General features: G+C 35.0%; 1 protein-coding gene across 3 annotated transcripts in view; it reads right to left on the bottom strand.

The window, feature by feature from the left end:
• PLOD2 (procollagen-lysine,2-oxoglutarate 5-dioxygenase 2) overlaps positions 1-19,851 on the bottom strand; it is a 119,049-nt gene that overhangs the window by 27,676 nt on the left and 71,522 nt on the right. For all 3 annotated transcript variants that reach the window (XM_068988831.1, XM_068988844.1, XM_068988837.1), the window contains exons 4-7: positions 19,322-19,485; positions 15,423-15,535; positions 12,386-12,449; positions 11,040-11,137 (exon numbers count right to left, since the gene is read on the bottom strand). In XM_068988831.1, coding sequence (XP_068844932.1) covers positions 11,040-11,137; positions 12,386-12,449; positions 15,423-15,535; positions 19,322-19,485 — 439 coding nt within the window. The remainder of the gene's footprint in view (positions 1-11,039; positions 11,138-12,385; positions 12,450-15,422; positions 15,536-19,321; positions 19,486-19,851) is intronic.

The following is a 19,851-nucleotide window of genomic DNA, read 5'->3' as shown; positions in this document are numbered from 1 at the left end:
TGGACACGACTGAGCGACTGAACTGAACTGAACTGAAGGGCAGCAAAAAACAAAACAAAACAAAACAACTTGTCACATACAAAATAAACCCTGTGAGATTATCAGCTGATTTTTCAGCAGAAAACTTGTAGGCCAAGGAACGGCATGACATATTCAAAGTACTGAAAGGAAGATCACAACCAAGAACCTCTATCTGGTGAAGTTAACATGCAGTATTGAAGAAGAGATAAAGAGTTTACCAGACTAGCAAAAGGTAAAGGAGTTCATCACCACTAAGCCAACCTTATAAGAAATGTTAAAGGGTCTTCCTTGAACAGAAAAGACAAGAACATAACCAGAACTATGAAAATTATAAAAGAGAAAAATACCACCAGTAAAGCCAAATATTTAGTAAAGGTAACAGACCAACCAACTATGCAGCTAGTATGAAGGCTAAAATACAAAACTAGTAAAATCAAATATTAATTATTTAACAATGTACAAAATTAAAAAAAAGTAAAATAAGACACCAAAAACTAAAATGTGGCAGAGGGGAGTAAAAATGTAGTGTTTTTAGAATACAGCCAAACTTGAGCAATGGTCAACTTAAAATATACTGATATTTACTATATAAGAACTTCATAGTAACCATGAATCAAAAACATGTAATAGATACACAAAAGATAAAGAGGAAGTAACACAAACATAACTCAGTAACCAAATCATAAGGGACTAAGAGAAGAAAGGAACAGAGAAGAATACCAAAAATAACCAGAAAACAACTAACAACATTGTAATAAGTACATGTCTGTCAATAATTACTTTAAATGTAAATGGACTAAATGTTGAAATCCAGAAAATAGGATGGCTCAATGGGTTAAAAGGAAAACAAGCTCCATATACATGTTTCCATCAAAGGACTCACTTGACATCTAAAATCACACAAAAAGTGAGGGGATAAAAAAAAGGGTATTCTCAAACATAGTCTTCTTAATACCTATTCTTCTCAAACTATTTCAAAAAACTGAAGGGGAAGGATGGAATGTTTTTAAACTCATTCTACATGGCATTACCCTGATATCAAAATCAAAGACACTATGAAAACAGAGAAAATAATAGGTAATTATCCCTGATAAACATAGATACAAAATTCTTCAACAGAATATCAGCAAACTAAATTCAGTAACACATTAAAAGGATTATAAATCATGATCCAGTAGGATTTACTCTAGGGACACAAGAATAGTTCAATATATACAAATCACTCAATGTGAAACACCACATTAACAAAATAAAGGATAAAAATCATATAACCAGATACAGAAAAACTTTTGACAAAATTCAATATCCATTTTACATCAAAAACTCTCAACAAAGTGGTTACAAAGGAAACATACCTCAACCTAAAGGCCATATATGACAAACTCACATTTCATGTCATATTCAGTGGTGAAAAGCTGAAAGCATTTCCTCTAAACTAGGAAGAAAATAAGGATCCCACTCTTCCCGATTTTATTCAACATAGTTTGGAAGCCCTTGCCAGGCAAGCCTTAGGCAAGAAAATGAGATAAAATTCATCCAAATTGAAACTGCCACTATTTGCAGATGACATGTACTATATATAGAAAACTATATATGGTACTATATATATATGGTACTATATATAGAAAACTTTAAATACTCCACACAAAAAACTATTAGGTCTACGAAATGAATTGAGTAAAGTCACAAGATACAAACAAAACACAGAAATCTATTGCATTTCTATATATGAATAATAATTGACCAGAAATTTATAGAAAACAATTTCATTTACAATTGCATAGAGAAGAATAAATTTCCTAGGAATAAATTTAATCAAGGAAGTAAAAGATTTGTACTCTAGAAACTATAAAACATTGGGGAAATAAACTGAGGAAGACACAATTAAATGAAGAGATAAACTGTGCTCACAGACTAGAAGAATTAATACTGTGAAAATGTCCATACTACTCAGAGCAATCTCCAGATTCAATGTAATTCCTATCAAAATACCCATAGCATTTTTCACACAACTAGAATAATCCTAAAATTTATATGAAACAACAAAAGAGGTCAAATAGCCAAAGCAATCTTGAGAAAGAAGCAGAAAACTGGAAGTATTGTACTACCTGGTTTCACACTATACCCGAAAGAACAGTAATCACAACAATATAGTATTGACATGAAAACAGACACATAGATAAAAGGAATAAAATAGAGAGACCAGAAATAAACCTATATAGTTAATGATCTGTGACATAGAAGGCAAGAATATACAATGAGAATAGACAGCCTCTTTAACAAATGGTGCCAGGAAAACTGGACAGCTACACTCAAAAGAACCAAAATGGACTATTTTCTCATACCATATATTATACAACAAGAAACTCAAAACAAATGAAGGAATTAAATCTAAGACCTGAAACCATAAAACGTGAAGAAGAAAACATAGGTAGTATGCTTTTTAACATCAATGTTAGCAGTGGTTTTTGGTTATGCCTCCTCAGGCAAGGAAAACAAAAGCAAAATAAACAAATGGGACTAAATCAAACTTAAAGTTTTGTACATATAACAACTTCTGCTCATGAAACTACTATCAACAAAACAAAAAGACTACCCACTGAATGGGAGAAGATATTTGCAAATGATATGTCCAAAAAAGGGGTTAATAACTAAAATATACGAAGAATTCATACAATTCAATATCAAAAAAAGAAAAAAAGAAACAACAACCCAATGAAAATACAGGCAGGGGGTCTAAATAGATATTTCACCAAAGAAGACATACAAATGGCCATCAGACACATGAAAAAATGCTCAACAACATTAATCATCAGGTAAATGCAACCAAAACCACAATGAGATACCTGTTAAAATAGCCACTATCAAAAAAAAAAAAAAAACATTAAGTAACAGGTGTTGGCAAGGATGTAGAAAAGCAGGAACACTTACACAATGCTAATGAGAATGCAAATTGATGCAGCCACTATGGAAAACAGGATGGAGGTACCTCAAAAAATGAAATACACATGATGCATATATTCCATGTCTCGATATTTTTTCCAAGAAAACAAAAACACTAATTCAAAAAGATATATGCACACCTATGTTCAATGAAGCATTATTTACAATAGCTAGGGTATGGAAGCAACCCAAGTGTCCATCATTACATGAACGTATAAAGAAATTGTGATATATATATATAATATTACTCAGCCATAAAATGAATGAAATCTTGCCATTTGCAACAACATGGATAAACCAAGAGGATTTTATTTCAAGTGAAATAACTCAGACAATGAAAGGCAAATGCCATATGATTTCATATATATATATCGAATCTAAAAACAAATGAATAAACATAACTAATTAGAAACGATCATAAATACAAGAACAAACAGGTGGCTGCCAGAGGGAATGAGAGTGGTGGGATGAGAAAATTAGATGAGGGAGATAAATAAGTACAAATTTCCAGTTACAAAATAAATGAGATGTGCATGAAATGAACAGTGTGAAGAATATAGTAAACAATAATGTAGTACCTTTTATGGTGATATAATGATGGTTAGATTTATTATAGTGATCATTTTGTAAAGTACAGAAATATCGAATCACTATGTTGTACACTAGGAACTAACATAGTATTTTAGGCAATTATAATACTTCAGAAAGAAACAAGCAAGCAAACAATCTCATAAAAAAAGAAATCAGATATATGGTTACCAGAGGCAAGAGGTGGACGAGATAAACTTGGATGGTGATCAAAAGGTACAAATTTCAACTGTAAGTACTACAGATGTAATAAACATGATAAATACAATTAACACTGCTCTAAGTTATACATAAAAGTTGTTAGGAAACAAATCCTGAGTTCTCATCGCAAGAAAACATTTTTTCTTTTTCTTTTATTTTGTACTTATATGAGATGATAGATATTTACTAAACTTATTTGCCGGGAGAAATATCAGTAACCTCAGATATGCAGATGACACCACCCTTATGGCAGAAAGTGAAGAGGAACTAAAAAGCCTCTTGATGAAAGTGAAAGAGGAGAGTGTAAAAGTTGGCTTAAAGCTCAACATTCAGAAAACGAAGATCATGGCATCCGGTCCCATCACTTCATGGGAAATAGATGGGGAAACAGTGGAAACAGTGGCAGACTTTATTTTTTTGGGCTCCAAAATCACTGCAGATGGTGATTGCAGCCATGAAATTAAAAGATGCTTACTCCTTGGAAGGAAAGTTATGACCAACCTAGACAGCATATTAAAAAGCAGAGACATTACTTTGCCAGCAAAGGTCTGTCTAGTCCACGCTTTGGTTTTTCCAGTGGTCATGTATGGATGTGAGAGTTGGACTGTGAAGAAAGCTGAGTGCTGAAAAATTGATGCTTTTGAACTGTGTTTGTGGAGAAGACTCTTGAGAGTCCTTGGAATGCAAGGAGATCCAACCAGTTCATCCTAAAGGAGATCAGTCCTGGGTATTCATTGGAAGGACTGATGTTGAAGCTGAAACTCCAATACTTTGGCCACCTGTTGCAAAGAGCTGACTCATCTGAAAAGATCCTGATGCTGGGAAAGATTGAGGGCAGGAGGAAAAGGGGACGACAGAGGATGAGATGGCTGGATGGCATCACCGACTCGATGGACATGGGTTTGGGTGGACTCCGGGAGTCGGCCTCCGGGAGGCCTGCCGTGCTGTGCTTCATGGGGTCGCAAAGAGTAGAACACGATTAAGTGACTGAACTGAACTGAAGACCTTAAAAGAGATCTTATGGTATAGAATAGATAAAGAAATTAGTTCAGTACTATTTTATCTGATTCTTCTCAAATATTTGGTATTATATTCAAATATTTTTATTGTACTAAAACTGAAGCAAAGGCTATTGAAACAAGTACAGTATAATTACAAAGAGAAAACCTTTGTGTTTTATAGATATTATAGACAGTCACATTATTCTATATAGCACAATCATAAGACATGGAAAAGTAACTCATCACATCCCTCTTATACTACATGAAAAGTCAGGAAACAAATTACAAGGCAAAAAATATGTAGTTATGATATTCATTAATGACATTTCAAGAATCGATACGATGATTTGAATATGTTTCTATAACAAAAACAAAATTTTTACTATTGTCACACTATAAGTGCAAATGTTAATTATTCATATCCTATATAACATTATGTTTTTGAATTAAAAATAGAGATTCATGTTTAAATGGGTTCTCTATTAAGCATTACTTCTAAAAGGAATTTTTTTTTAAGCTGTTGAGAAATACATAGTTTTGTTTTAAATATCCTGGGAAATAATTTTTTTAGAAGAAAAAAAATCCCCCCCATGGTTGGACATATCTAAAATTCCCACCTATATATAAAGACTGGCACCTTCCTTATCTCAGAAATCTCATAAGAAATTAAATATTTATTTCATGAATTACTAATGAATCTGTTAGGACCCCTAGGTGAATATGAAAATGATCAATATCTTTTTTAAAAGGTTAGAGCATAAAAGACATTACATTTAGTTTTCAGAATTAAACTTAAAACATTTTTACTTTTTACATCTATTTGATTTTCAGAGATCACCAAGACTGGAAATCTCTCTCTTTTTGGATCTCTCATCACACAGGCAGAGGTTACCCATCACCCTTACCCTCTGTTTCCATCTGTTTTCTTCATCAAAAATAGCAGACATTTGTGCTGGCAGCTTTGGAAAGTGCAGAGAACTGTTTATGTAGTTAGGCTGTTCCAGGAAGTCCCCGGCTACTAGGTGGTAGTGCTTTCTTAATCCTGTTTTCACAATATCGAAACATTTCCAAGGGTGATGTCATGTCACTGGCAGAGAAACTTTTCCAACTGAATCTTTTCTTTTTTCTTTCATTTTTTTCAAGTCACCCAAGTATTCAAGGTCATAGTGACCCAAGCATTGAGGTTATGTGCACAAAATCAGAGTCCCTATTTTTACTGCAGATCAAATTCATTTCTGAAATGACTTGTTTTCATGTGCAAATTAGATGATCTGCTTTTCTTATGTTTAACTTCTGTTTGTATAAAAATACTATCAATTTCATAATGATTTACCTTAAGATGTACATTATCTGATATTTAAAAGAAAAAAGGAATTAAAATAAGCATCTTATGATGTGTTACTAACAGTAAATAAGTTTCAAGAATAAAAAGCAAAACTTCAAACCAGAAGTCATGGTTTCTATCTAAAAACGGATTTACATTAGAATATACCTAGACAAGTATGAAGACAATTATGTAGAATAAATAAAAAACATATTTCAAAAAGAATGTTAATTTAAAAGCAACAAAGTTGTTTATACATCATTATGAAAACAAATGAAAAATATGAATGCTTAAAGGTACATATTGCAAGGACATAAAGACTGAAAGTAACTATGAATGAAAACAAAATGAGATGTAGTAGGATTATAAGTGATTTTTAAATTTATTTATAATTTAAAAGTTAAACAGCATGAGATTTCAAGAAAGTAAGAAATAAACTCATCTTTACATACTTTGGTCTATAAACACATTATCAACAATTTACCATTTATACATTATGCACATTTTTAAATAAAAATGTTTCAAATATTAACATTCATGAGGTTATGGCTCAAAACCACTGACATTATAATCATTCCTTACTAAATAAAAAAATAAAGCTAACTAACAAAATATATAAAAATCCTTTCATCTTTTATGATGGTTAAATAAAAATGGTATATCTAAAAAGAGTAATCTGCTTTTATTTTCTTCATTATCCTGGGTAATATATGATATTTTTTAACATATTACTGAATAAAGTATTGGCATTAGTTTGAAAGCCAATTGGCATTAGTTTGAAGGCACTGGTTTGAATGCTCATTTATATAGCCCTTTCTCAAATTTTATATTATACCAAATATAATTTTACAATAAAAAATTACTTCATTTTTGCTGCCAAATAGAATTATAAGGTCATGTCACAGAAAATATAATGGGATCATCATACTGCTTGAAATGCCAGAAACAGAGAGCCCAAACTAAAAATGTTGCTCGGAAGACTTAAAATTTCTTAGTACATAGAGAACTTTCTAAATGACTAAGGACTAAGAGCTAGTTTTCTTATGAGAAGTCTTTTAATCACTTTGTAAAACTACCAGCATTACCCTAGAAATCTGGAAAAAACTGGTGAATACAATGAAATCACTGAATATCAGGCCTCACTCAAAATAGCCAAATTTTGGGGACCAACCGCCGTCTTAAAGACATTTAAGTTTGATTCAAGTATTACATTACTAAGGAGAAATAGCACACTATTTAGTTATAGAACTGGCTGTAGAAATCCATTTATCTGTCTAGGGACAGTTACAGGGACCCACACATATTGCATGAATATTTTGCCCTGCCAGAAAAAAATCCACTTCACTATTCCCAAGAATAATGCTAAGTCATTGGACTATTTATAGACCTTGACATTCAATCACAATTTATTGAAAGATAAATATATGCTGCACATATGCTGAAGCCTGGCAAAACAAAAAGTGAACAGGATAGATACGATTTCTATAATTCCCAGGCGACAGACCCAGTAAGAGACAAAAATTTAAAACAGGTCAATGCTGTCCCTGTACAGAGTGTGGTATTATGTTCTGTGATAGACAAAGTTCCAGATATTATAAAGGCATGCAGGAAACTTGAGGAGTAAAGACTAAGCTGACACCTAAAAGATGAATGGCTCAGCAGGTAAAGAATCCACCTGCAATGCAGGAGACACAGGAGACATGGGTTTGACCCCTGGGTCAGGATGATCCCCTGGAAGAAGGCAAGGCAACCCACTCCAGTATTCTTGCCTGGAGAGTCCCAGGGACAGAGAAGCCTGGCAGGCTTCTTTCCAAAGGATCACAAAAGAGTTAGACACAGCAGAGTGATTAAGCACACACAAAAGATGAACAGCACTTAATAGATGGGTACAGCAGATAGGAATTAGGGTCAGAGGATTCCACAGTGAGTGATGTGCATGTACAGAAGACTTGCAGACAGAGGAAACATGAAACGTTTGCAAAGTTTAAATTAACTCAGTATGGCAGGAGTTGAGGGAGAGAGTGAGAAGGAGAAACGGTGTATAGATATCATAGTATCACGAGTGGGGGAGATGAGATGGTAGACTGGGGACCCTAAAACCAGAAGCAAACTTCAAAGAAAAAAAGAAAAAACACAAAACTTTACAAAACAAGTTGAGAATGTGCAACTTCATAGCTAAGACTACAGAGGGCAGCACACAGGTTGAGTAATGCGACTGGGTTTTTGCTTCTGCAGAATACTCTAGGTCCAAGCTGCTGGCAGATGACTGTCACTGGAGTGGCCTGCACTAAAAAGTTGCTCTTGACTCTAAGAAAATTAGTCAAACCACCATGCAGAGTTAGAAGGTATAGCTCTTGGATTGGACAGTTGGTTTAGTTGCTCAGTCATGTCCAACTCTTGCGACCCCATGGACTGTAGCCTGCCAGGCTCCTCTGTCCATGGGTTTTCCCAGGCAAGAATACTGGAGTGGGTTGCCATTTACTTCTCCAGGGGGACTGGAAGAGAGAGGCAACTACAGCCAAAACAAAGACCAGGTTATGGCTAATCAACTGGGTGGAAGAGGGAAAGAACTGAAGGTCTTGAGCTCCAGGACTTGACACACAGGCAAATCTAACAATTGGGCATTCAAACCCAGAGCTCAGGAAAGAAAGAAGCTACAGCAAGGATTTGAAAATAATTACCACTGAGAGATTTTCTGACTTGGGAATGAAGCAGATTACCTAAGAATACAGAGAAAAGAATGTCTCCGACAGATACCTACAGAATACTTAACTAAAACAATACAGGAAGAGGACCTGAATTTCACTACACAAAGTGTTAAATTTTAAAAATTTATATAAAGGAACTTTCCCTGGTGGTCCAGGGGTTAAGAATCTGTCTGCCAGTGCAGGGGACACAGGTTCAATCCCTGGTCCAGAAAGATCTCACATGCCACTGAGCAACTAAACCTGTGTGCCACAAATACTGAGCCTGGGCTCTAGAGCCTGAGAGCCACAACTACTGAGCCTCTGCACTGCAATTACTGAAGCCCACGTGCCTAGAGTCTGTGCTCTGCAGCAAGAAAAGCCAGTGCAATGAGAAGCTCTAGCACCACAACTAGAGAGTAGCCCTCACTCATCACAACTAGAGAAAGTGCGTGCACAGCAATGAAACCCCAGCACAGTCAATCACTTTCACTTTTCACTTTCATGCACTGGAGAAGGAAATGGCAACCCACTCCAGTGTTCTTGCCTGGAGAATCCCAGGGACAGGGGAGCCTGGTGGGCTGCCATCCATGGGGTTGCACAGAGTCAGACACGACTGAAGTGACTTAGTAGTATATATAAGAAAGATAAAGAGAGAAACTAAAGAAGAAGGAGGATTGGCCAGGAAGTTATTAGACAAACCAGCAGAGCATGATGGAAGCAAAAGGAAGTATTTCAAATTGAACCAAATGGGATGAACATCATCAAATGTTATCTTTGGATGAAAGATAAATGAGAGCATCTTTGTGTCTACTCCTCAACAAGGATATCACAACATAACACTTTGGCAGGAGCCATTCCTGGGTGGTGGGAAGAGCAATAGTCTCTAAAGAGCATGGCTGTGAGGGGAACGAAAATGTCCTACACTGCTGGAAAGCAATGTAGACTGAGAAGGATGTTATAGTTTGTGTTGGCTGGGTTCATAGGATGAGAAAGACTTCACTTCTTTAAAATGTTGATGAGAAGGAGAGACTACGGCTGGGAAAATTGTTATCAAAAGGAGTCCACAGCCAAGGTTCTGTAGGAGGGCTGGAATGTGATGAAAAGCAAGGTGGAAAATAAGTAGAGAAGGGTAATCTACTTTCTCCATTTTTATGGTGGAAAAGCTGCCAATGTGGGCTCTTCCTTGACTGTCTTCCCAAGCATATAGCTTTTATTGGAATTCAGACTTCTCACTGCTATGAAATAGCAGACCTCATCTCCCATCTCTCTTTCCACAATGCAAATTCATCTAATAATCTCTTTTCTATGTACTTATGGGTAATCCAGGCATCATCTTGGTATGCCAGAACATTGTTTTAAGCATGATATCACTAACCATATATGTGTATGTTTGTGTGTATATATATGTGTATTATATATAAGTATATACAAAACAATTAATATTTCCATTTTAATTGGATACCAGAAATACAAACTCATTACAGATTTTTCAGTAACACTTTCAGCAAAATCAATTATATATATTTGAAAAGCATATAAAATTTCATTAGAAAAATTATGTCTTTCAAGTATAATCCATCATAAATTCAAGCGGAAGCTTTTGGGATACACAGTTACACCCCAATGTTAACAGACCTGTTAACTTTGACAATAGTGACTCAAGTGAAACAAATGAACCGTTATAAACGTCAACATTTATTCAGAAAGGATACTCTGTTTTGAGGGAATGTGGTTTACTCTCAAGTAAGCTGTTACACAAAACACTAAACTGAAATTTGTTACAAATAGAATAGAAAGCTAACAATCTCCTGAGGAAAAAATCATCAGTTTGATTAATCTGAATGAAATCAGATAATACAGTATGTAAAGGAATGAAACTAGTAGATTGTTGGCACCAAAATATGTTGTGGCAATCTCTGCTGTACAGCAAAGTGACTCAGTTAAACACGAATAGACATTATTTTTTTTAATATTCTTTCCATTATGATTTATCACAGGGTATTGAATTTCCCTGTCTATACAGTAGAATCTTGTTATTTATCAAGCCTCTTAAAGATATTAAAGGAGGAAGAGGGGGAGGAAAAGGTGGGAGAGAAGGAAATGGGGAGGGGAAGAAGGAAGGGAAGGAGGGAGAGGGGAAGAAGGGGGAAAGGGAAGGAGGGGAAGAAGGCGGGAAAGGGAAGGAGGGGAAGAAGTCATTCTATCAATATATACTTCTCAGTAATCCATCCTCAAGAAATAAAGAAACAGAGAAAGCTCTCCACTGTGACTCACCTTGGTAGGTCCATTTCCATTAATCATCACTGGTAATGTTTCATAAAATACATTTTTGGCTCTGGCTTTGCCATTTTCAAATTTCAAAACAACTTCATCTGCATTTTAAAAAAGACAGATTTTAGTCATTTAAAATGTGTGTGTATGTGTCCATATACACATATTCATGTACATATCTATCTACATATTTTAGTTCGTTGTAAAATTTCTCATGCATGCTATTCCATGTGCCACACTTTTAGAAACTTTGCCTGCTTCAAGTCAGCAGATATCCAAAATGAAGGACGACACTGACACAGATGCAGATGCTGAGCACCTGACCTTCTGCAACCTGGTGCTGGCAAACTGACCTGCTAACACACTGAGAGGTCTTGGTTGAGAGAAAGCATCTTCACAATACTGTCCCTGTCTTTTGAAAGTGATGTAATCCCAAATGGATTAAATTATTGTCTCAATTTATTCATCTGTAAAATGGGATTCTTGCCTGATTTTCTAGGCTATTATGAAGGTAACAATATATGTCTAGCAAGTAGAAAACTGCCAGGCATAAGCTAGGTTTCTACAACTGGCATCACTGATAGTACTTCAAGTTCTTGAAAATCAGGCCTAATGCTAATTCCAGGAATACACAAGTCAGCACAAGGAGCTGAAACAAGGAGCAGAAACATTTTTTTTGTTTTCAAGCTCCTTTCCTCATAGTTCCAGAGCACTCTGAACTAAATGCCTTCTACTCTAAGAATCTTTTAATTTATGAACTGCCTTAAAGAAGTATATTGAATTGCAATATATTCTTAATTTGTGAGGTATTAATGCATTTGTGAGGTATTAATGTGAGGTATTAATGTATTTTTTAATGTATCAATTAATTAAATTTAATGTATTCATGTATTTTTATCAAAATACACCTCTACAAGGAAAACATATACAGGCATGCACACACACATACACCACACTCCACAGTACATGTCTCATTACCAGTTACCTTTAACCAATATTAAAATAATTTAATACTGCTGAGTAATTCACAATATTAAAAGCTGATACTGAAAACTGTAATAACAAAATGTAATTAATTTAAAACTATATCTAGAGTCCCCAATGGTAAATCACTAAAGTTTAAGTTACCTAAAAGCAGAAGTTTACCTTTCTGTACTATTTGTAGGAAATGATTTTAACTGAATGTATTTATATCAAGCTCAGCTTAACTCTAATATTTTGCTTAATAGTTGCAATACCTACATGTCAACCTTAGTCATAGCTCCAGACTGAATATAGAAAAGGATAAACAGTTGACAACACTGGAGTTCATTTGTACACATGAGCAACCCACTATTTAGAAAGCATACCTACAGCTCCATTTAAGGTCTGGAAAATTTTACATTTGTGATCCAATGTGATGTTAATAGCTTCCTAAAAATAAGAATGGAAAAAAAAAAATATTTAAAATGACAAAAGAAACAGCAAACAACACTATCATGTTGATATAGTTTGCTCTTTGGGGGAATATGAAGATCCAAAACACAAATTATTCCAATAAACTTCTTCAGAAAGACCCATGTTATGTGTTATATTAAGCTATTGAGGTTGGGTATTATTATTATGCAGTTTCATCTGCCTGACTGCTAAAACAAGTTTATAAGAAGAGAAGCAAAAGGCAAAGGAGAAAGGGAAAGATATACCCAACTGAATGCAGAGTTCCAGAGAATAGCAAGGAGAGATAAGAAAGCCTTAAGTAAACAATGCAAAGAAATAAAAAAACAATAGAATAGGAAAGACTAAAGATCTCGTCAAGAAAACGAGATACTAAGGCAACAGTTTAAGCAAACACGGGCACAATAAAGGATAGAAATGGTGAGGATCTAACCGAAGCAGAAGATATTAAGAAGTAGCCAGAATACACGGAAGAACTACACAAAAAAGGTCTTAATGGTGTGGATAAAAATGATAGTGTGGTCACTCACTTAGAGCCAGACATCCTGGAAAGTAAAGTCAAGTAAGCCTTAGGAAGCATTACTATGAACAAAGCTAGTGGAGGTGGTAGAATACTAGATTAGCTATATAAAATCCTAAAGGATGATTCTGTTAATGTGCTGCACTCAATATGTCTGGAAGTCTGGAAAACTCAGCAGTGACCACAGGACTAGAAAAGGTCTGTTTCGTTGTGTGAACCGAGAACTTCCAGATGTACAAGCTGGATTTAGAAAAGGCAGAGGAACCAGAAATCAAACTGCCAACATCTGTTGGATCAAAGAAAAAGCAAAGAGATTCCAGAAAAACATTTACTTCTGCTTCATTGACTACACTAAAGTCTTTGTTTGGATCACAACAAACTGTAGAATATTCTTAAAGAGATGGAATATAAGACCACCTTACCTGTCTCCCAAGAAACCTGTATGCAGGTTAAAAAGCAACAGTTAGAACCAGACATGGAAAAACAGACTGGTTCCAAACTGGGATAATATACATTAAGGCTGTATATTATCACCCTGCTTATTTAACTTATATGCAGAGCACATCATGTAAAATGCCTGGTTGGATGAATCAAAAGCTGGAATCAAGACTGCTGGGAGAAATATCAACAACCTCAGCTATGCAGATGATACCAATCTAATGGCAGAAAGTGAAGAGGAACTAAAGAGCTTCTTGATGAAGGTAAAAGAAGAAAGAGAAAAGGCTGGCTTAAATCTTAACATTTAAAAAACTAAGATCTTGGCATCCAGTCCCATCAATTCATGGCAAATACATGGGGAAAAATTGGAAACAGTGGCAGGTTTTATTTTCTTTGGCTCCAAAATCACTACAGATGGTGACTGCAGCAATGAAATTAAGACACTTGTTCCCTGGAAGACAATCTAATCATAAACACTAATCTACTTTACAACCTTACTCTCAATGGACCAATTTTTCAGCTACATTGCTCTGAAATAATATTCCTAGAATTGTCTTTGCATGCTATTACAGATGGAATGTTTATGTTCCCTGAAAATTCATATGTTCAAGCCCCAAACTTCACTCTCTATCTCTTATCTCTCTCTCCACCGTGTGGAATACAGCAAGAAGGTGGCTGACATCTACAAGGCAGGAAGAGAGTTCTCCCCAGAATCTAACTATTCTGGCACCCTGATATCAGACTTCTATCCTCCAGATCTCTGAGAAAACAATTTCTGTTATTTAAGCCACCCAGTCTATGATATTTTGTTATGGCAAACCAAGCAGACTAAGACACATGCTAACCATATTAAATTTTATGCCTCAAGAAAACATAAATAGTATTTACACAACTAAAAATACTACAGACCCAGCAGTGAGATTTCAGAGGAAACATCCTAAAGCAAAAACAATTAAATAACACTCAGAGCACTTTCACTGTGGAATTACACTCAGAAAGACAGGCATCAAGCTGCAAGGGCTAGTACTCATGCCAAGAGTAGGTTTCTCCTCTCGAATGAGAGATCAAGTCCTCAGGCTGTTTGTGTCAGTCACATAAGAGACAGTAAAAAAAAAAAAAAAAATTAAGAATAAAGTTTCTTAAGAAGTATCTAATTAAAATATTTAGATAGTATTTATCAAAAATACAAAAGCAGACACAGTGCAAACTCACTCTAAAATATACTTAAAAAAAAAACCCAAACACTTGTTTCCTAATGACAGTACCCTGAAACACACAACTGAGTAAATTTTAGAACTGTATTGATTATACAAAATAAACTTATAGAACATTAACTTATATTAGGTAATTATACTGAAAATAGTATCTAACAAATTAAAGAACTTTGTTTTTACTTTTCTCCAAAGTTCCATTTAAATCAATCTCAGGAATATTGTCCTTAGAGTTTAAGGCAAGGTGCTCTTGTTCCCAGCATTCTTCTCCTTAATAAGAGAATTCAGATTTTAGTAGAACACATGTGCTTGAAATAAAGAACAAAACTCCTCTGCATTTTGTGATATGGTGTGTGTGTGGTTTAATCGCTAAGTCATGTTCGACACTGGCAACCCCATGGACTGTGGCCCACTAGGCTCCTCTGTCCATGGGATTTCCCAGGCAAGAATATTGGAGTGGGTTGCCATTTCCTTCTCCAGGGATCTTCCGGACTCAGGGATCGAACCTCAGTTTCCTGTATTGCAGGCAGAGTCTTTATGGACTGTGCCACCAGGGAACCCTTTCCATATTATGTGTAGCCAAATACATATGTTCTGATCAAAGAAAAGTATAAGAAAGCATTTTGTGAGACTTCCAGATAGGCTCCTTAGAGCTGACACAACTGAGATGGCCCCATATTTATTACTCTGCCTGCAAAATTGCCCAAATATGGATGCAATGACTGGAGTGCCAGTAGCCACTTGAACCCAGACATTACATTGAAAGTGAGAGCTATTACCTACCCTCTTCAGTGGATCAATGTAAATTTTAGTGTAAAATAACTGATCGTCATCATTATCCTGGAGATTCCACTGTTGAACTATACGGTTGATATAAGGAGCATAACCAATAAATCCTGCAATAGAAAAGAGAATGAATAGAGGATCTAGAACTCAAAGACCAAAACTCACGTCTGTGTTAATTTCATAGACCAGTTGCATAGATTTGTAAAGCTATTAGTCCTAATCCATAGTTTAGAATTTCACAGCTCACCATGAGAGAAGTATGAGTTATTGAGTGTCCTTTGTTTCATATATAAATTCAAACAGAAAAAGTTTTTACTATCAAGTGCAAATAAAAGACTCTCTTTGAATAAACACATTCCCCAAATTAATTTTTTAATTCATTTATTTTTAATTAAAGGATAACTGCTTTACAATATTGTATTGGTTTCTGCTATACATCAACATGAGTCAGCCATAGGTATACATATGTCCCCTTCCTCTTGAAATTCCCTCCCACCTCCCACTCCATCCAACCCCTCTAGGTTGTCACAGAGCCATGGTTTGAGTTCCCTGAGTCATACAGCAAATTCTCACCAGCTATCTATTTTACATATGGTAGTGTATATGTTTCCATGCTACTACAACCCATCCATTCAACCCATCTCCCCAAATTAACTGATACAAGAGAGGGAACTAATGTTTTTGAACACATGTCAGGGGAAAAGAGTTACTAGGAAAAAAATCAGAATCAGAAGAATTTTCTTTCTTCTGAAATGCTGTTCTTAGATCCAATGTAAAAGATTCACTGTTTCTGGAAAAAAAAAATACTACAGTGGTTTTAATGTCAGTGCCAGGGATGCTAACACAATCAAAAGAATGTTGGATTTATCACTGACTGCAAACATCCCAAAGAAATTTTATATCTAGGACATTTTGGGAATTTTTCCTTCACTGAGCTAGTCATTACTATGTCTGCTAAACCATTTTCTGGCTAGGTTTTGTCATGGTCTGGAAAAAGGAAGTCTAAAATTGGATTTTTTACCTTGGCCTTAGAGCACAAGCATTCAATATGCCAACAACAGTTGTCTATAAAAGACAAAGACAACAGGATCATTTTTCCCTGTGTTTGAGTCTTCCTCTGAATTTCAGAAATGCAGCCAAACTGCTATGTTTCATTGATATGCAATACTTTTAACAAGGAGCAATTTTACTCCTGAAAATTGAAAAGAAACCTAACTTATTATCCTCAAAATTATAATGTCCTCATAGTAATAAAAGAATTAAAAGAAATAGGAAAATTATTGTTAACTAGAGCAAACAAGACAAAACGAAAACATGACTAAATCAGTCACTGGTGGCTCATTTTTTCCTCATTTTTGCCAAATCAGAAAAATCCTAAAACACTGAAAAATATATATTTTTTAACTCTTAAAACTAATCTTCTGTGATTAAAAAAAAATATGACATTTTCCAATGGTTTATATTACTGTTTTTCAAAAATTATGTTTCCTTATCCTTTTTATAAATTACAAATGCCCTTTAAAATGAGAAGAAATTACATTTATTTTCAAAGCATGTTATATGTAGTTTATGGTGTACATTTTGCTATTAAACTGCCATACTATTTCAGAAGACTAAAGTTTCTAATATTCCACCATTTTCCTCATAAGGAAACATGTTTACTCTCCATGATTTTTTAACTAACTGAGGTACACACAAACAAAACTCATGTCTCTTAAATAACTCTCTATATCATTCATAAATTTACATAAACTTTTATTGAACATACTTAGATTTTCTAGCATTTCTTTAATTATTCTGACTACAGAAAGAATAAGGATGATGTTCTGATACCCTGTCTGATCACTTTTGGGCTTCCCTGGTGGCTCAGATCATAAAGAATTTGCCTTCAATGCAGGATACCTGGGTTTGATCCCTGAGTCAGGAAGATCCCCTGGAGCCGATAATGGAAACCCACTCCAGTATTCTTGCCTAGAGAAACCCATGGACAGAGGGGCCTGTGGGCTGCCATCTATGAGGTCGTACAGAGTCTGGCACGACTGAAGTGACTTAGCAGCAGCAACAGCAGAACATGACTGAGAGACTAACACTTTCATTTTTGATGATCACTTTCTCACTTATAAACACATTCTCCTTAATTAAACTTGTTCACAAAGGCACTCGCTAGTTTTACTGCTTCCAAAGTACTATGCCTCTGTTTGAAATTTAGATTTTTGAGTAAATATTTCACTATCTAGATTTTACATATGTTATGTTTCACTAAGCATGTCATGTTTAGAAAAACTAATAAATACAAAGTAAAACTCATCCCAGAATTCCATAGCTAAGCGGCTTTTAATCTATCTAGGACTTAGGGTAAAGATAAGCCATGTATCACTGAGGGTCTGACAGTTGGGAGCAGATAGAGCTCTCATTCTCATTTAAAATTGCCTAGACAGAGAAGTCAAGAGCAGGCAGCCATCTTTACTGTAAATCTAAGAGGATAATGTGACCAACATGAGAAACCCTAGGTTCAGATTTGAATGTTGAAGTAAAACCCAAAGACGGTAGATAAATTAGGAGAAAAAGAAAATGGTCAGGAGATCCCCAAAACCATGAAAAAAAGGGAGCTGAAACTTGGCAGTACACACTAAGATTTAAGGTTTCAGAAGAGCAAATTTATATGGGCTGACGGAGTTCCAAAGAATCACCATGGAAATGGGTTTCTAAAAGAAAATGCAGGTGAGTAGAGCTGTAACTAAGTTACTTGTCAAAAGTTTCATATACAAAAGTAATTGAGTAAAGTCTAAAACCCAGATCTGCTATCTCAAACAGCACTTATTTGAACTGGCCTGAATACAATCGGTTATTTTATGTAATTCACAATAAAATCTGTCTTTCCAGTGTGGCTTACTTACAATTTCCACTCAACATTGTTTCTCTGACAAGTTATCTGTCCTATATCCACGTTTTCTGGCCATATTTTTACTTAATCTCAGTCTAAGGAATAAAATAATATCTAAAGTCAAACTTCATTTTATTTTTTGATGGAAGGGGGAAACTTGATCATTTATTTCTTAATTCATAGTGGTATAGCTAAGGCAGTACTTTAAGTTCACCTAAGCACTCAATGTTGAATCTTTATGACTAGGGATTTCAAGACAAAACATTTACTCCAATATATTTAAAATAAAAGTGAAAGAAAGCCAAAGTGTTAGTCACTCAGTCGTGTCCGACTCTTTGCAACCCCATGGACTGTAGCCCACTAGGCTCCTCTGTCCATGGAATTCTCCAGGCAAGAATCCTGGAATGGGTTGCCATGCCCTCCTCCCAGGGGATCTTCCTGACCCAGGGATCAAACCCGGATCTCCTGCATTGGCATGCAGATTCTCTACCATCTGAGCCACCAGGCCATTTGTTTAAAATATAGATAAAGTTAATGCCTATTTGTTAAAGCTACTCAAGTGTAGCTTGCAGTTTTTCCTAAGTAAGGGAATTTACTAAGCCCATTAACCTAGAGCCAGCAAATTCTTAATGAAATTATAGTCAGACGACCAGAATCCCTGTAGTTTTTCCTTTAATAACTGAATGCCTATTGGAGAAGTCACTTAAATTAGGGAAACACGGTTTTCTCACTTATAATGTAGAAACAATAACATTTACATATAAATAATATTTACACTAGTAATAACACATTATTATTGTTTTTAGGAGCATCATATGATATAACAGATGAGAAAATGTTTTGTCAACTATAAAACACACTGTGAATTTAAACAGATATAATTTTTCCATAGTAATAAGAAGATAATGTTTATTTAAAACATGTCTATAGTCACATATTTTTTAAAAAGGTGGTTTCATCAACATTTTAATCCATGACTTGCATTATACTTTTCTTCCAGCATCTTACTCACCTCCTGAATTCAGGTAGCGTTTCCCAATGTGCACAATGGGATACTTGTCTGCTAGTCTTTTATCTGGCCACAGAATTCCATCAGCTGCAAACACTACTTTGTGGTTTGACTTTTGAAACTTTTTCAGAACTTCTTCTGGACCACCAGCAAATATAACATTAAAGCTGTTTGATGAGGGGGGAAAAAAAGAAGTTTTACAATACAGTTGTTGAAATTAAGAGATATAAACCAAGAGATTATTTTTCTCTAATAAAAATCAGAATTTAGAATCCAACATCAGATTAATTTCAGCTATTTGCAGAGTAAACCAAACAACTCTCCCTCAACTTAAATTAAGTTATTACTGTTTATGTTACACTGGTAATGAAGTCCAAATAAAAGACAGCTTTTTTAGTATTAGTCTTAATTTTTTAAATAATCATTTACTCTCCAAAATCAAAATTCCAAAAGTGTTGAGAAGTTAAAAATCAGTAACTTGTTGTATAACATAGTAGAAGCGCTACTACTGACAGAGGCTGCCATTGTAACTG

Source organism: Capricornis sumatraensis, chromosome 1, assembly GCF_032405125.1.
Source record: "Capricornis sumatraensis isolate serow.1 chromosome 1, serow.2, whole genome shotgun sequence".
Lineage (NCBI taxonomy): Eukaryota > Metazoa > Chordata > Mammalia > Artiodactyla > Bovidae > Capricornis > Capricornis sumatraensis.
The sequence above is the reverse complement of the archived record's forward strand: the minus strand, read 5'-3'. Positions and strand labels throughout refer to the sequence as shown.